Source organism: Lissotriton vulgaris, chromosome 4_1, assembly GCF_964263255.1.
Source record: "Lissotriton vulgaris chromosome 4_1, aLisVul1.2, whole genome shotgun sequence".
NCBI classification, from domain to species: domain Eukaryota; kingdom Metazoa; phylum Chordata; class Amphibia; order Caudata; family Salamandridae; genus Lissotriton; species Lissotriton vulgaris.
In genome coordinates this window covers 771,821,089-771,840,577 of record NC_141691.1, presented here as the reverse complement: position 1 = coordinate 771,840,577, position 19,489 = coordinate 771,821,089, and the positions used below count along the sequence as shown (strand labels likewise).

The 19,489-nt window shown below is 41.4% G+C and overlaps 1 protein-coding gene across 2 annotated transcripts in view; it reads right to left on the bottom strand.

Moving 5' to 3' along the window:
* Positions 1 to 19,489, bottom strand: part of LOC147722575 (putative thiopurine S-methyltransferase) — a 91,714-nt gene that overhangs the window by 10,775 nt on the left and 61,450 nt on the right. For both annotated transcript variants that reach the window (XM_086966860.1, XM_086966861.1), the window contains 3 exons: positions 16,508 to 16,579; positions 13,658 to 13,743; positions 6,221 to 6,265 (listed from right to left, as the gene is read on the bottom strand). In XM_086966860.1, coding sequence (XP_086822986.1) covers positions 6,221 to 6,265; positions 13,658 to 13,743; positions 16,508 to 16,579 — 203 coding nt within the window. The remainder of the gene's footprint in view (positions 1 to 6,220; positions 6,266 to 13,657; positions 13,744 to 16,507; positions 16,580 to 19,489) is intronic.

Genomic DNA, 19,489 nt, shown 5'->3' with positions numbered 1-19,489 from the left:
AGAAGCGTTGCAAAAGGGATATCAGGCCGCAAGAAATAGGTGTCTGCATCACCTCCAATTGGAACTAATAAGGATTTGGGAGGGTTGAACTGGAGGCTAAAGGCCTCCTCAAACAAGGTAAGGAGTTGAAGACAACGGGGTCCGAAGTGGAGGGGTCAGATAAAAGCAATAGAACGCTGTCTGTATACAGCAAAATCCTCTCTTCCGGCCCTCCATCCCAGGATCACCCACTGAACTGGGTGTCACAATGGATGAGCCACACCAGGGCTCAATCTTGAGGGCAAACAATATCGGGGGCAGGGACAACCTTGCAGCGTGCCCTGTTGAATAGGAAACAGATTGGACAGGGAGCCATTGGCCTGAACCTTGGCATGGGTTTTGTAGGATAGGGCCCAAATGAGGCACCTCCAGTGCTTTCCAAAAACCGCTTGCGCAAGGAAAGTCTCAAGAAAGGACAAGACCACCCTGTTGAATGACTTATCAACGTCTAAAAGATGCAACATCACGGGGGGATGTGTCGCTCCCATCCTGGAGAGGGCCACTTGGACTCTCTAGATGCAGTGTCTCGTACTGCACTCAAGCATAAAGCCACATCGGTCTGAATGGATCAGGTACAGTTAAAGTGGGTTGTAGCTGATTGGCCAGAATTTTAGAATACAGACATAGGCCAACATTAGGAGCACTTCTCAGGGGTGTCCTGGCTTTGGGCGAACCACTATTGAGGTCAGGTCCAATTCAGGGGGGAAAGAGACCTTTTCAGTCACTCCAGGATAATGTTTAAGTAGGAAGGGACTGTAAAGCATGTAACATGAAAAGGGACAAATTAGGATTCTTTATTAAGCATTCCAGAATTCCAATAGAAGCCCAAGTTAGATGTCCTGAACATCTAACCTGGACTTCTATTGGAATTCTATAACGCATATTAGCAAGCCCATTATCGCCGTTTTAGCGGCAGTTTCCTGTCGCTAAAACGGCAATAATTTTAACGAGGTTCTTGTTAATATGCCCCATAGTGTTGCTCTTTCTTGCCACTGAAACTTGGGCAGCAGATCTATTCTCAGAAAAAGAGGGGGTTGCTCAAGAGGCCTGTATTTCTCTAGAATATGTCAGACCTGCATTTGCAGTGGCAGGAAGCAGGAAGAGCTGCTCTATGGCTGGTCCTTGTCGATCTACTTAACATTCCACAAATAACAATCATATAACTCACTTCTATTACATGTATTTAAAGTTGCTGCTACACTTCTGTTGTGCTCCTTACATCTTATTTAGCAATGAGGAACAATCAAACTGAAGATTCAGTTTTTGTTCGACCTAAATTGAATTATTTTTATTTCTCTTAAGCATTATGTGTGATCTTTATATATTCCACTCAGATTTGAATGTATCAATCACTCAGCAAGTTTCAGCTGTAGCCATCATCATCCTCCAACAGGAGTTGAAAGACTTTGTCTACTAAAATAAAAAATGACATGCTTGTATACAAAAATGTGTAACAGTTATTTTCAATACATTTTCATTTTCTATTACACAAGAATGTTTGGTCAAAGTAATGTTCATCTTATTTGCGGCATCACCTGTTTAAAAACACAATTTGGCATGGTCTGCCTCATGGATGCCTGACACATATGTCAACTATCAACTAATGATTTAACCTTCTATTCAGAGTCACAACACCTAGGTCTAGACCACATTTTTCCAAATGACAGATCACTAAATTTAGTAGTGGTTGTACCATATTTCAGTTCTCACAAAAATAAAACCATATGCTTAGATTCTACTCGTTTGTGCCTTGCCCACTTCTAGCACACCTGATAACAGAGGGAGAACAGGTCTCAAGAAACTGCGTTGGCAAAGCCTTGAAAATTATTGAATTGGTTGCGACTTTGCTTGCCATTGGGATAATCAATGTTGCTGCATCTCTCATTATACCTTGAGCAAGAAGTTAAAAGTCATCCATGAGTAAAACGTGTGCAGATGGAGAATCTGAGAGATCTGGGGCCTCATTTATGAAAAGTGACGCATCGCTGCGTGAAAACAGCGATGCGTCACTTTTCACTGCGCACTCCTTGCGACATTCCTGATGCGTCATATTTAATGTATGACGCATCATGTCACAAGGAGTTACAGAAACGTCAGTATTTCTGACGTATCTGTAAGCGCAAAAGTGACGCATTGCTGGAGTGTGTCACAAAAGTGACGCAACTCCAGCAATGCGTCCTTTCACATGGGGAAAGCCCCATGTGAAAGGGCTTGCGTCAGTCTTACGCCTGCTGTGAGGCAGGCGCAAGATTTTGACGCAACAGCGTCCTAAAAGTGACGCAGTGAAATCTCATAGATTTCACTGCGTCACTATTACGAGGCTTAATGTGGCGCAGGGGTTTAAAAAGTAACGCATCTACCTAGATGCGTCACTTTTTAAATATGGCGCAACAAGGCGCATTTTTTACCCGGCTGGTGCGTCACAAAAAGTGACGCACCGGCGGCGTAAAACTGACGCAAGGCCTTCATAAATAAGGCCCCTGGAGTATATATTGTGACAGAAGATGATGACAATAAGGAGGGAGCCTTATCCTGGACATGGCAGCTTTTAGCTGATGCAAGCTGTTCAATCAGCCACTATGAACTCGTAAGCCTTTACAGTTTTGGTGGGATCCAATCAGGTTCAGCTGCATCTTGCTCAAAGTTCAATTTGGTCTCTTGGTAATACATTTTCCATAATGGTCTAAATAGTTCTGGTGCTATGGCAATGGCAGGTAACCTTTAGTAGAATAAGTTATTCTGGATTTTACAGCCGAACATGTACTTTGTGTTGGTCTTCAATACATTTCTGCAACAGCTGACCACAAGAAGAGGGAATGGAGATACTCAGCATATCTTCTTTGTTTAGGTGGTAACAGTGGCAATCCTCTTAGCGTCAATTGTTTTCAAGGCAATGCTTCACTGTAAGCCAAAGGTGAACTATTTCGAACCCCAACACACAACTAAATGGCTATAATGCACAGTGCATAGGGAGGAATGAGAAGTGCTGACGTCTGTGGGCAACTTACTTAAAAATTATTTAGAGCGCTTGCCCTGGGAATTGGGACATGAGCCCTGTGGACCAAGCATAACAGGTACGTTGGAAATTATGACACCAGGAGCAGGACATAACAGTGCGACCATGACATTCAATCCTACAGAAGGAAGGTCTAAAGCAAATTGGTACCAGTATATGGAGACATCTATACACTGCTCTCCAAAAGTAAAGAGTTTGCCATATGCTGTATGAAACTGCAATATTAAAAAAAGGGAAAATGCCTGACAAGCTCCTGGTTTGGACAGTTAAAGGTGAGTTATAAGTCCTAAAGCCATAAAATCATCACTTTGGATGTGAAATGCAAATACATAGGAGCGGACACATTTGTGGTCTTTAAGTGTTTCCTTCAGGAGCTGTACACCCATGGTAGTGGTGGCAGGCTGAAATGAGAAATATCTGGATAAAATAGTGCTGTCCCAGTTACTCTTGGGAGGTGACAGTAATTTAGAAGGCATAAGCTAAAACAAAAAAATCCTTATGGCAAATTGTGTGAAAACATGCAACAAAGCAGTAGAGCTTAACAGCTTTCCTTCTAACTGTCATATTTTTTTTACTCTACTGTGTCTACTACATTAACTATTCAACGATCTTTGGAACAGAGGGAAGAGAAGCCTGACTATAGGTTAATTCTTAGAATTATTAAAGTGTGCGTGCTGCACACTTTGTACAAGTTTGATTACTCTCCTGAATCTGAATGTGAAGCTGTAGAGAAAAATGCCAGCAACATGGCTTGAGGCGCTTCTCTAGGATTGTGAGAGGTAGGCGTGGGTGGGGTGATGCCATAGCGTGCAGTAAATCAGTAATCTCATATACAATGCTAACTGAGGCAGCATACCAACATCCTGATTTCTTTCCTTCAATGCCAAAAAGGCATTTGCCTCGGCCAAATAGTCTTTACAACTCATAAACTGCCTAGATTCAGGCTGGTTCCAAGGTTTATCAGACCTAAATTTGCAAATAATACAGCCACTAACTTGATGGTTTTTATGTTATTTTCCGCAAAGTGTATTGATGCTGTCGCGGTATGACCTGTAACTTCCACTTGGGCGGGGGGTCTTGCTCTGAGTAGACTTCGTTAGCTTTCATCCACTGTTTGATTCCCAGGTTGCCGCTGTGTTCTTCCATTATTAGACAATGACCCCTTAGCTGGGCCTTTGCCTCTTGACCCCCTGAGGGGTGGTGTGAACTTCCTCTCTGATGTTGCCTTCTAAGTCTTTCTTAGGCAGTTGCTATGTCCTCATCACATAAGTGTTTGAAAAATTTCGAAAGCTGAATCTACTTCCTTTTTGCTGGGTCTTAAGACTGATGGCTTATTTTGCTTATTATACTGACGCTTTTTGTTACCCCCCCCCCCCCCCCCACTCTTGCCCTTCATTCTTTGCGGTATGTGTAATTTTCTAAATGTTTGTATTCAATAAACAGATAATAAAAAAATAAAAATGAAAATGTGGTACTGTGTATTAATGTCCTCTTCCTTCCTTTTAATTTGGATGCGGATCCTCTCACGATGATCATTAGAAAGAGTGATGACATAAGAGACATCTCCCCTGGAAGCAGGGAGCACAATATCACGCTGTTTGATGCTTAAATTGTGAGTATGATTCTTGAATTTGAAGCGCTGATGCCTGTCCCCCATTTTTCTAAGCATCCAACGAATTAGAGCTGACTACAGCTTTAAAGTCAATTTAACTCGATCAAAAAACAATCACAGTTTGGATGGAGCTCTTCCCATTTGCAAGGAAGCCTAACTTTCTGTGGTATCTGAAGGAGAATATCAATAGTCATGCTGTTTTAATGTTCAAGGATTGTCACCTCAAAATACGAATACAAAAGAAACCATGGAAGACGATATGAGTTTCCGGTAGACTCATCAATTGGAAAACAAATGCACACCAAGGTTATTGTACCAATTTTAAGTTGTACCAACCACTGTCTCCAGTTAAGCCACCAGGGGCTCAAACATGTACTGTGGTTCATTTGGATGACCGCCATACCAAGAAAGAAATGCAAAGCCCCAATGTCACCCAGAAAGTAGGTGTAAATCAAAAAATGTACTGGGGTTCATTTGGATGGCCGCCTTACCAAGTCAGTACTCCACTTGAGAAACTTGTAGTTTCGCTTGGGCCTAAGACATCTAATTGTAGAAATCTGAAGGCTGGTGTTGTCCTGGAATTCATCAATATCCCCTATTTACATTAGGGCTTGGCATATAAACACAGAAAAGGAATTAGAAGGTGAAAGATGATGTAAACTAGGAAAAGATATGGCTGAAAACTGGGTCTTCATCAAGGTACACGAAAAGCAGAGAACAGGATTACAATTTCTCATAAAGTTGTAAAAGATCAGGTAAAGATCTAAACGACTCAAAAAGAGAAACACATGTCTGAATTTGAGAGGTCCTGACACATTCTTACATATTTGAAGATCTTGATCAAATCTCTGAAGACAGTGTTACCCTAGAAAACTGTATGCTCTAGGATGTGATATTGTCAAGCTGGCCACCAGTGTTATCATTAAAGCCCATGTAAATCTGGTATTTCCACTATCTTTAAGGGAGAGGGGGCTAAGTAAGGATATGCTCCTTGTAAAAGAAGGGAGGAAAATAATATTTGTGTGAATCTGTTACCTTTTTATGAAGTGATTCAAAATGTTTACACTGTCTGAAGAGGAAACCTTTTCAACACGAAGAGGCTAAACCCAAAAAAAGCAGTGCTTAATCTTTTGTTACTCTGTCTTTATAGGCTCCCTGCTTTCACGATGTTAATAGTAAACTGTTTTGTATGGTGAGGGCTCACTAACTGTATCAGGCCTCTGAACCGGTACCTATTCCTATGTCACTGTTGTCTGATTTACAAGACGTAAAGGGCTCCGCCTCCCTCAGACTACATTACAGAAAACCGCATAACTTAAATGTTTGGCTTTACATCTGGATCACAATAGATAAATGCATTTATATATGGTAAGGGTTTGTAATACACACTCTGAAAACCTTATTACTGGCTACAAGAATAACCGAAACAAACATGTAAACAAAGCTGCAGACCACTTATTTGAATATAATGATTTTTCAGGCTTTTTTGGTGTGAAATGGCAAATAATCCCTCATCCAAACAATGCACAATAAGAATTAAGAAAACAACTCACCATATAACTTTTCAATTACAGAATCAGGGACGTAAAATGGTGGGCCTGAAAAACAGACATACAGAACACAAGGTGTATGTATGGTGCAGTTAGAATTCAAATGAAATGATCATTGCTTGCTTGACAATGGTTATTATACCAATATTACATTATGTCATCAGCCGATGAGTATATTTTACAAGTTCAAAACAAAAATCAAAATACTGCCCACTCACTGCAGATCAATTAAGGGAGTCTTTATTTCTAATGACTCATGCCATCAAGTCAAATGTGAAACAAGCATTCACTAGATGTTTTACTCTTCGTTCAGTCAAACTATACACTTCATCCCAATGTATACATTATCAAAAGGTTTTTATTGAGTCCCATGTGGAGCTAATTTCCGACTTTTGAGAAATTCTTAGAGAAGCACATGAATACACCTGGAAAACTATGTTACGGTATTCCAGAAATATTCAATTCCGTAAAATTAATGCATGCAGAACTTCCACAAGTGGAAAATGTGAATTGTCAATTTGCATTTATGACAAAATATTATCTCTGTGAAGGAACCAATTTTCCTATACCAAATTAATTTCGGGGGTGTTCTACCACACTGCTACCTTGGGCATAATAGTTCAAATGCATTTGTTAGTGTAACTAAGTTGAACTTAGGTACAATTCTAACAATGTGACTTGAGCCACAGTGAAGAAATGACATGGTGTGATAGGAAAAGCACACCAGATGTAGGGGTTGGACACTGGTTTCTCTTCCTCAAAAGACTAGGCTGTGCTCTCCAGCATAATCACTTGCCATAAAATTTCAACACTCTATAAGTTGCATGCCACTGAACAAGGATGACCTTGATTAAATTACATTACAAAACACACAATTCATCTTAGAAGAATACTGACCTGGGCAAATTTTTAATCTACATATAAACAACACAATCAATCAAGTAAGGGAGGTTTTGTGAACAAAATATACACAAATAATGTTAGACTTGAGACAGAGTGATACCTAGATAGACTTCCAAGCATCCTTTCTACCGACCAGGGAGCCCATGGTTTAGAAAAGAAATATAGAAGTCTGGAAAAAAAACAAATGATCCAAAACCACAGTGGAAAAAATCTAACCACTGTCATGATAAAATACGCCTCCAGTCACATACCATGATCTCAAAATCCATGAAGGGAAAATGACTCATCTCGGAGTGGAACTTCCAAACTAAATGCCCATTCAAGGAAATAAGCAAGACCCTCAGAGAATTCCACAATCCAGACTACACTGCCTATGGTTGCTACCTTTCTCTGAAAACAATACCGGCCATTTGTTGCTATGCTGGAAGGGATAAAAGTAGCAGGGGAAAACATGTATGTGCAATTCTCAGTATTCTTTTGTAACATGGCAATTATCTATCTATTTGCTTTAATAAACATTTAGAAATAACTGGACAACTCTCATATACCTCTAACTGATTTCCTCAAGTGTTCGTTCTTTAAGGTATTTATTACAAAAGGTGAAAGTACCAGATTTCCTTGCTTTGTCCAATATTTTACTGGCATGGATAGAAAACCAGAAGCCATGCCTGTAAACTACCGACTGGATGTCAGGCCTCGCACCACCAAAAAGACCCCTCACTCCAAGCCTTTAATTTCATCATCATAAACTATCTTGTCTCAAAAGGAAAGATCCTGGAACACACATCATAAGTAAGACATGCAGCAACCTTCTTCCACAGACCAAGATAAACAATACGACCTACACATGCAAACCACAGACCCAGTTCTCCGTCAACCAAATCTACGCTTTTCTGGTTCAAGGATCTGATTAAGGCAAGCGGTCCACTGATTCCCCATTAGACCTCAGCCCTCCACACACATTTAAAGAGAACATACTTACCACAAACACTGCCAGACCAGATTGAACCCTCATTAAACCCCCCAAAGCTCAAGCACCTGGCAAACCAACTTCAAGACATCGTACATCAGGCCAGCCCCCAAGTAGAGCCTCGATCCAGCATACCCAGAGAGCTACTTTCCAAACACCAGCGTCTGTTTTTAGGTAAAGTAAAAGAGCACATTTAAATCATATCTCCAACTTTATGGAAGAAACCAATCTTCTCTCTGACCATGAAACTCATTTCCAGCCTGGCAGAGGTAGTAAATCTCGCATGACCTGAAGACAATCTCAAAGTGAATCCACCCTGACCTTCATCTTGGATGACCTGCAGACAACTGCAAAAAGAAATGGAGTTAATATTCTACTACTGATAGGACCTGTTTGCCACTTTTGACTAAGTTCACAACCTCTCACTCTTAATAAACCTAGAGGAACATGGCTCCTAGACTGGATTTCCTCCTAACTTTCTGACAGATCAAGCAGTATGTCGCTCACGCCTTCCATATAAGCTCCTTTGCACACTGAAGCCTTAAGGGTTCAGCATCTGAAAAATGTTGCAGCCATACAACCACTACACCTACATGTACATGACTCCATCACCGCAGTCCTCCATGTACTTAACTGGCCACCAGGTGCTGACTGATACTCCTTTCAGGCACTCTGCATTACCCACACTGTACAGAATACAACACTTTGTGTTAGAGTACCTCCTTCCGCTAAACACCTGCTCTACAAGAAGTCATGCATCAGTGGAACCTCCTTCTGCATACAGGCCCCAAACTATGGAAGTTCCTCCCAACAAAGACAAAAAATCTTTTTTTTAAAAGTACCTGGAAGCAGTAAAGACTGTACTCTTCCCCAACACATGAAGTTGGATCCAGGGGCAGCTACTCCGCTAAAGAGGAGGAGCGTCGCCCGCTGCCTTTCAGCACTGCATAAAAGGAAAAATAAAATGATAACACCATGTTATTATCATTTTATTTTTTTGTGCTGAGGCAGATTTGCGGGGTGGGGCTTGCCTGGGAAGAGCAAGTGGGAGGACTGGTGGCACTCTCTAATTGCGCATGACTGTTTGGCCGGCCGTCTTGGGCCGGCCAGTCATGTACACTTTGCATGTTCTCCATTTACATATTACAGCTTGGGTGGAAAACATGCCCAGGTCCCCAGTCCCTGTCTGAGAGCCGAACCACGGAGCTCAGACCAATCATAACGCTGCAAAGCAGCATTTTGATTGGCTTAGGGGAGCCTGTGTGCTTCCTGCTCACACAGAAGGAAGATGGAGGAGAGGCGGTGGCTGGTAAGTGATCTTTTTTTTTCCCTACTCCCACAACTGCTACCCGTGAGCAGCCGTCACTGGTTAGATCGCATCCACCAAACAAAAAGAACTGTTAGAAAATGACCCTCTCTGAACGGTCACCCTAAACTTTTTGCCTTTTTCCTACCATTTTTCTCACCTCGTTCTTATTGGCTTTGGGACTCTGAGTACTTTACCACTTAGCCGAGTCTGGTGGCTTAGTGGACTAATGGGTCCACTGTAGGGGCCTGTGTTCGACCTCATGGTCACCTGTTCAAATTCCAGCATGTCTACTCGGCCTTTCATCTTTCTGAGGTCGATAAAATAAGTACCATTGAGTTGGATAACAATAAACATTTGTTATTCAGCGCCAAGATACCTTTGGGTGAAGATGCGCTTTACAAATACATGGTATGTTTTGTATGCTACTGCTAGCCAGTAATAAAGTGCATGTGCTTTCTTCTCTAAACATGGTATAGTTGGTTTCCACCTGTTTGGCATATTTAAATAACTTGTAAGTCCCTTGTAAAGTGGTATACAATATACCCAGGGCCTGTAGATTAAATGCTGATAGTGAGCTTGCAGGACTGACTGTATTATTCCCACAAGTAGCCTTTAAAGCCTGTCTCAGGCCTGCCATTGCAGGGCCTGTGTGTACAGTTTACTGCCACTTCGACTTGGTATTTAAAACTACTTGCTAAGCCTTAAACTCCCTTTTTATTACACACAAATCACCACTAAGGTCGACCCTAGGTAGCCCATACAACAGGGTGCTGTGTAAGTAGTGGTAGGACATGTTTTGATAGAGGACGTGTTGCATGTCCCAGTAATGACAACTGCTAAATTAGTTTTTCACTACTCTGATGCCTATTCCTCTCATAGGCGAACACTGGGAATTTATTAAAACACATTTATGCTGTAATTCCTGAATAGAAAGCAGTAGCTGTTTCATATATTTAGAATGGTAATGATAAACCCTCTTTAATGGAAAAGTTGGATTTAATATTACTATTTTAGAAACACCACTTTTAGAAAGTGGAAGTTTCTATGCACTTACTCCTGTGTACCTTGCAGCCTGTCTCCAATACAAGCCTGGGGTGGGCGACAGCTACACTTTGTGCATGCCCTCCAGACAGCCACAAACACAGGAAGGATGGATGTGACAGCAAAATCATCTGCATATATCTACATTCTGATATCTCTTCCTGGGCAGGAGGGGGGGGGGGGCGCTGACACACCTGACTAGGGAGTGTTCTGTGTCCCACACAAAGGGCTGATTAACCCCACAGCCTGGCAGACAAGAAAGGGATGAAAGAGGACCTGTGCACATGAAGGGCCTGCGTTGAAGTTACTTCTACTTCAAAGGCACAACTGGGCATAAATACTGGGGCTCTGATCCTACCAAGACAGTACACTTCTGGACATGTGAAGAACTTTGCCGGGCGTAAAGACTCCTATGCTACCAGGATTGCCACTTTACCTGACTGCTACACTGAAGGAACTACTTTTTTGCTTGGCTGAGATGCCCTAATGCCTGCTGATTTCTGCCCTGCTGAGGACAAGGTCTGGACCCATCTCACTTGAACCCAGAGTGACGCCTAGGGCTTGCCTCCTACTTCTAAAGTTTCAGGCCCATCAAAGACTTCCTACAACCCTACCGGACTCTGCAATATGTGAGTCCTACCCTGCCTGGGGGGCCATTCAAGTCCTGGACCTTAAATGTGGGTTATGCAGCTTCCAAATCGGTGCAGTGATGCCTTTGCACCAATCAGAATCAAAGCAGTGCCCTTGAACACCAGGGCAGTTCAGATCTGGGGACAGCCCTGCGTGGTTTGAGTATGGCACAGGATCCGACTGCCAGACTTGATGATGACTCAGAGCCTGCATCGTAGAAGTGGTCGACATTGAAGCCTTCTCCAGCTGCATGGATTGGAACCGACGCATTGCCTACATCCTCGAGATCAACTATGATGCATCGCCTCTTCAGCTCCTCGCATCAAGTTTCTGATGTCAATGCTTGCTCCATCCAAAGTACGTTGTCAGCGGGACCTCGGTGAGTCCTTTAACCAGCTGCCCTCAATTATGGCCAGCTTAAACTCTGGATTTTCCCCCGTCAGGTATTAAGTGAAGTAACTCCTTAGTGCTACTTGACTTTTAAGTACAATTTTTTATATATTCTTTAAAAGTTCATAACTTTGGATTTTTGTATTAAATTATTGTCGTTTTGAACTTGATTTTTTCATAAAAATATTCTCTATTTTTCTAAACCCAAGTGGAGTATTTTTGTGGTGTTTTCATTGTGTTACTGGGTGTGTGTATTGCACCAATACTTTACACATTCAGTCTCTAGATAAGCTTGACTGCTCCATACCAAGTTACCAGAGGGTGAGCACAGGTTACCTTTTAGAGTGTATCTAGCTTACACTGAATAGAATTGTGGTACCTACTTGGACAGGGTGCATTCCTAGGCCAAGCAGAGACCTAATTTCTAACAAGAATCTAACACCCAGACAAGGATCATAAGCTCAATCACATGCACAAGCTCAGCTACTTGCCTGCAGTAACATAACGGAACTGACACAATATGACTATCTCACTGATCATCACACAAACCATGAAAACTCTTCCCATATAAGCCATACTGCTACCCCCCCCCCCCTTTCAACTGAACACAACTATGCTATGAATGCAGAGTTCTAGTTTACGCTCTTCTTTGCTCCACTACACACTCAAGTGTAGGCTAATTTTATAGGAGCATCACCAGCATCACACTTAGCACACACTAAAAACTGACACCTGTCCAACCAAGCACAACATAGAAGTAGGATGCTATTTGCCCACCAAAAGTATTTTGCAACCTCACTGGACCCTAGAGATGGCCAGTCTGACACATAAGAATGCTGATCCATTGGTCACGCTAGGGAGATTGATCATTTTATCTGGGGAGGTTTCATTATTATATTTGGGTTAGTTTACCCACTGCAGTACATTGCAAGGATATCATTGCAAGTTACTAACAACTTCCAAGTCCATAAAGAGGAACAGGGCTGAAGGCCATGTCCCTCTATAAGGTAATGGATCTCTGAGGTGACTTGTAGTATTGTTTTTATGTGCAATAGAGGATATTTTGTTTCTTAAAATACATGGTCAAACCATCATACTTCCTAAACCCAATTAAATACTTGTTGTCTTGCTCTTTGAAGTTCACTACAGAACAGAACATTTTAATTAGAGCCTGTAATGCACAATTAAACACACTAAAAAAAGCTAGAAAGTTTTATTAGAAACAGTTTTTTACAAATCAGGTTAAAAATGCAGTGGCTCGGATAGTGTAGAAACATGCAGAGATTCTATGTTTCTTTCAATGACTTATATGTATGCGGTGATAAATATCTTTATCACTTTTCCTTTTTAGATAAAACATATCAAAAGTAAAAGCCATTTCCTATTTTCCTTGTTTTAAACTGTAGCTATAATTATGTTCTGTTACATGCCTTTCACTCTGGTTACTGCTTTTGGCAGTCGGCATAGTGATGTCATAACATAACTGAAATAACTTATAACAATTTAGCAGTTATAGCCTTTCTTTCTTACAGGTAACTAGAAACGTCTGTGATAAGGACGTCAGAGACAGACTTTATACAGGGATTCCAGGCTCCTATGTATTTTATGCTGTAAATTAGGCATACATAGTAGAATAAACTTGGGAAGGTGAATACTGTGTGGTTGATCTTTCCCTATGCCTGATGAGTCTTTAACAGAGTTGTCTACCTGGTACATATTTGAAAAAGAACAACAAATTGATTTTAACAAAGCAAATATCTTCCAAACATTTTGAGGATCATCTGTTACACCTTGGTGTACTTCAAAGATATTTGACTGACTCAACTGATTTATCCACTTTTGTTGTTGAAGGGCCATGGCATAAAACCCTTCATGATTTTTAAATGTGCTGTTTTCGAGGGAGGTTTTAGTTAATTTGCTTAGTGTATGTCTCAAGTTTAGAAGTGCTCTTTCATTTTAATTAAAGCTAGTATTTTTTAAATATACAGTAACCCCTTACAATTAAGCACTTGCACATTTTCTGTCTGCGCTGTCTAATGATATTGGTTTTATGTATGTAAAATTTTATTGCAGCTCGTAGGTATTCCAGCTTTATTACTTGTTAAGTAAACCTTTATGGCTTGGTGCCACTTCAAATAGTGCAAAATAATTTCGTGTAGGTTTCCCAAAAATATAAATAACTAAAAGTGAACTATACCTTCAATCAAATCTGGATTGTATGACACGGTAATTAGTAGATAACAACAGTCCTGCTCCATCAAGGAAAGCAGTGCCTTGGCGTAGCTAACAAAAAAAAGAAAAGAGGCACAATTAAAAAGAAATGAGAATACATTTTCAGCACTGCTAGGCCATATAAAAGTCAAAACAGTGTATACAAATTTCTGCTAACATACCATAGGTCCACAAAACAATAATTTTATACTTTTAGAACCATTGCTTTGACGATATGTGATAAAAGACCTAATATTTTCACAGCAGTTTACTGGAAGTATGGGATGGAAGTGTTCTCCAGATATTATGTTTACATAAAGGTTGGTATTAACATCATAAGTTATGACTGCTCTGCACACATTTTTCTTTGGCTTTCAAGGCTCACGGCATGATGCCAGACTTGCTTTTTATAAATGAAGGAATAATGCCACGACTCACAATCCAAGTTAACTAATGTCCACAAGAAAAAGGTGACCCTTCTTCCACTCCAAATAAAACACCAGGAAGTTAAACATCAGAGCAAGAGTATATCAGATAACAGACTTATAACTACTCTTTCTTAATGTACAAGAGAAACCCATGCAGGCTTTCCTGTATCCTTATAAACTGCAACAAAAGTGCCTTCGACATTGGGTGCATTGTGAAAGCAGAACCATGATACTGAAAAGCACACTGGTATACTTGACACAATCCCAGGTATGAGGTACCGTGTATTGACATACTAGTCTGGCATATTGATCTCCAACTCTGCTGGAGAGTGGCTACTGACTTACTGTACACTATACACTAGCCTAGTGAGCAGCTGTACTCTGACACACTGAGTAGATCCCTGCCACGTTGGGTAGGCCTCTAGTACGCTGGCATACTGAGCTTCATGCACACTGTTTGCAACCCTGGAATAATGAGATTCCCCAAAGTCATACTGAATAGCTCCTGGGAGAATTAAGCAATGCAAGGCACATGCCATTTGTGTGGCCCAAAGGAATCAGTCACACTGCTCATATATTTTGAGTTGCATACCCTGGCATATTTGACAGCCCACTGACGCACAGAGGAGCATCGACAGAACACTAACCAGCTGCTTACTGGCATCTTGCATAGGAAACTAGACCACTGGCAAGCATCCCGACATATTGGGTATGACCAAGGAACACTGAGCAGCACATGGTCTATTCAGCACACCCTTGGCATACTGGATATCACCTTGACACCTTAAGCAATCCTGAAGAATAAAGAGCAACCCAATGGCATAATAAGCAGCCCCACAGCACATAGAGCAACCCTTTTGGAATAATGTCCAGCCTCCCTACCACATTCATCTGCCTCTAAAATGCCTAGCAAACGTGAAGCCACAGGCCTACCGGAAGAAATCTTGAACATATCAATAATATTGTGGCATGTGATGTCAGAATCATGACATATAATGGCAACAATTCTGGTGTGATTTTTGATATTGAAGTAGAGAAGGTATGATGAAATAGTCAATGGCATAGAATTAGTAATGGACAAGGACTAAACGTGGACAATAGTAGGACCTTATGCAACCTTTCTTGACACAGAATGTCCCAGTACATAAAAACACTAAGGTACACACGCATCAAAGAATTCAATAGCGATTCTTTAATTGCGATTTTTAAGGAATCGTAATTAAAGAATCGCTATTGTCTATCCATGTAGGAATCGCAAATAAAATTGCGATTCCTACAAATTCCTTATTTGCAACTCAAAAATTGCAAGTCGCAATTAAGGAATTGCTTTCCATTCATTCCTATGGGCCTAGAGGTCCATAGGAATGAATAGGAATTGCATGCACAATTTGCGAGTACCCAATAGGTACTTGCAAATTGCGCATGCAATTTCAAGGGTGCCAAAAGGATACCCTGTTTTTCAAAGTTTTTTTTAATTACCGTCAAGTTTCATTTGACGGTAATTTGCATCCCCTAATAGCAAAATCACTATTTTCCCTGGCATCATGTAATGCATTTGAGGCATCGCAATTCGCATTTCCTTAAATGCAATCGCAATTTAAGTAATCGCACATTTTGTGATTTCTTAAATTGCGATTTTTGCATTTGGGATGATGCATCCCAAATGCAAAAATACCAGTCGCAAAGGGGCAGATTCTGAGAATCTGCCCATTTGAGACTGTTTTTTCTTTTGATGCATTTGGCCCTATATCTGTTATGGGACACACAGCTGTCTTATGTGTCTACAGCTTTTTTACAGGCTACACAGATTTTTGATAGTCACATGCATGCTGTTGCTGCTTCAGAAGAATAATGCTTCTGGGTACAACGGCAGACCTACCCTTTTTTAGGTGCCCTTTAGAACTCATGGATATCAGTGCAACACTTTAGAAAGATGAACTGTAAAATACCCCTTTTTTCAGAAAATTCTAAATTAAATAACACCCTTCCACAACATCATTTATGAGAACATCGAGATTTTGGCTCATGTAGCATCAGTGGGATTATCTACAATACCAATAATTTGGCCAAATTGGAGCCACTGTCTGTTGAGCACAATAAATGAAGTGAAGCACTTATTGCTGATCATGGTATTACACATTACCTGAACAGCATATGTAAGCATGCCATAGTTGGAAAATACCTTTTTTGGGGGGATCCTTCCATGTAAATTTTTTAGGGTGAGGGGCATGTACTGGGATGGTAATTCACCATAACCTTCATGTCAAGCGGCTAATAAAAATGCAAAATGTTATGAAAGTAGAAACACTCAGGCGAAAGAGTCTGCTATTTTCACTGGTAGTTCATCTGCCAAAACATACAAATAAGTGAAAGGGGGAGCAATTACTCTCAAAAATAATCTTACTCACCGCACTCTATCACGTGGGTTAATTGAAACCAGAGATCCTCTATCCCAAATCCCATCATACTTTGCGGGAATTCTGTCACAAGAATAAAAGATATATTTAAAATACATGAACAGACTTTACAAAACTAGGACGCATACTCAAATGTTTTTGTATAATGTTTAATGTCATTACAAGACATAAGCATTAACTACCTGAGAAGAACCCAGAAACGTTTCAAGCTCTAACATGGAGATGCATAAGTTACTTACCTTCAGTAACGCCTTATCTGGTAGAGAGTAGATCTAGCCACAGATTCCTTCCCTTTGAATTGTCCCTAGGTGACAGACTGGATCCGGAATTATTTCTACAGCAGTACCTCTGTGAGTCAGTAGAGGGCGTCGAGCCACTCTGTAACGACATGGTTCACCAGATAATCCATGTAAGCCCTCCCCTGATGCGCTGACGTCAGTTTCTTCCGCAACTACTTTCTGTGCTAAAACACTGAGCCATGTATAGTAACTGCTATGGACACAGTGTGCCCAACAAGAATCCTCTTTTTGAATGATGCTTATAATAATTATTAGTTGTTGGTTTGTCTTCTCTCTTTTGTATCTTTTACCCACGAAAGGCATGAGGGGGCATACAAGGGATCTGAAAGAAAAGGAGAATCAGTTCGCAGAGCAGGGAGGATAGGTGAGTTGGTAAGGATTCTGCTGCTAGATCTAGTCTCTACCAGATAAGCTGTTACCAAAGGTAAGTAACGTATTCATGTGATAGAGATGTCTAGCTGCAGGTTCCTTACCTGTGAATGAGATACCCAAGCAGCACCATCCCGGAGGATGGTTTGCAAACTGATACCCTGCCTAGGCTATCCGGTCTGCTTAAGGCAAAGAGAGAGAGAGAGGCAGCTCACCAGGAAGGGAGGGTGAGGATGAAAACATCCCACCAGAAAACTCGGGGAGAGCCCTGTATAGAACCAAATCTGCAGCTGTGCAAAAACATGGGGAAACACCATGGCAGAAGAATAAGACCAGTGGGAAGAACACTCCATATAAACATAGCACTACAACGCCCTCGGAAGGTCAAACGGCCCACGAGACCGAGGCGGAAGGCTAAGGACAATAAGTAAAACAACTGGGCCAAAGCTCCTAGCCATAGAAGTTGGTAATACAGAGAGCACCAAACAATAGCTTAAGAAAAGCATTGCAAGCAATAACAACAATCATGGCCATAGACCACGTGAGGTAGAGGAAACACTTCAAGAGAAGGAAGCCCTCTGGGAATCCCAGAAAAGAAGGCATACAACACACACACACATATATATATATAGATACAGATATATAAACATACACAGTAGTTACACTGTACAATAAAATGTGCCCACAAAGGGAACATACAAATGACCACAGCAGCAGCCATGGGCTGCAGGTGAGACAATGGTAAGCTAGAACCCAGCCACATGGCCCCATCTAAAGGCAGAGGGTGGGGTGGAATTCACACCCCAGAAAACCAAGTAAGCAGACAGAAATATCACTACTGATTGAATGGGCACAAATAGGCAGTCGATAGACAATTGAAAAGAAAACAACAAGGGAGAAACAACCCCTCTAAAGTAAAGAAATAAAGACCACAATGGAGGACTCGAAAAAGGGGTCGAGATGAACAGGGCCAACAAAGGGGAGGCCTATTCAGATACCTAGTCCTCATCGCAAAAGAAAATAGTATGGGAAGACCAACGCCAGAAATATATAAAGTATAAATAACTTAAGTAATAGATGGAGAGGCAGTATCCACAGCCAAACAAGTATAAAGGCCACAAGCAAAAGAAAGTCCTCGTGGGCACGGGGCAACCTGTGCCCGGCCAACAAGCCAGGGAACAATGTGAGTGAGGATGTTGACTTCACCCAAGATCCTACTTGATATGCGTATTAGTACAAGGGAAACAATCTCCCAAAGGGGGTAGAACTGCAACCGCTCTCACAGGAGGTGGAGGAAACTCCCTAGAAAATAATCACAAGGGATCACAAAGCACCGTAAGAGCCAACCCAGAGTCGGCCAGTAAGGACGCCATGTCCAAGAAGAACAGAAGAGGAAAAATAGCCATACACCCTGAAAATGGTAGAATACACATGTGAAGAACATCCAGGCCAGTAATGAAACTTTGGGTTTGGTATCGGAGGTGTTATGGACATACTTCCAATCAAAAAGTAAAAGCAACCGCAGATTCGCGCAAAGCCGAAGCAGAGAAAAAACAGGCCATGCAGAGGAATAGAAGAGGTAGGGCGGCCGAGCATACATACTTTTGTGAACCAACCTCTTTGCTTTGTTCAATTAGTTTCACTGGCAGATTTTTGCCAAGTGCCTTGGAAGGGAAACAACCATTACAACGCAGTCATTACAACGCACCACCTTTACAACACAGCTGTTACAACGCAGCTGCCATTACATCGCATGACATCGCAACGCATGCCATTACAATGCATGTCACTACAACACATGCCATTACAACCCATATCATTACACCGCATGCCAGTACAGCGCATCATAAGGTAATCAAAGGGAATTTTTTGGTTTTAGGGTGGGTATGGGTTTTGCGGTACATAGGGATAGTATTTTGACCCCTAGGCTATCCAACACTTACCCTACTGTTGCACTCACTGGAGTGAGAGTAACAATTTTTACCCCTATACTATCCAACATTTACCCTACTGTTGCACTCACTGGAGTGGGAATAATCATTTTCACCCCTACACTATCCTACACCTACCCCACTGTTTCCCCAAAAGTATTATGCGTTGAAATGGTATGCATTGTAATGGTATGTGTTGTAATGGTAGTTACGATGTAAAAACCGTGTTGTAAAGGCATTCGTTGTAATTGTTTGCATTGTAACTTCATATAAATTCGCCTTGGAAGGTTCTTTGCTCCCTCCTTTCCTTTGTTGCATCAGATCTTTTCAGATGATTAATGGCCTGGCTACTAATAGCTATGCCCAGATGTCTG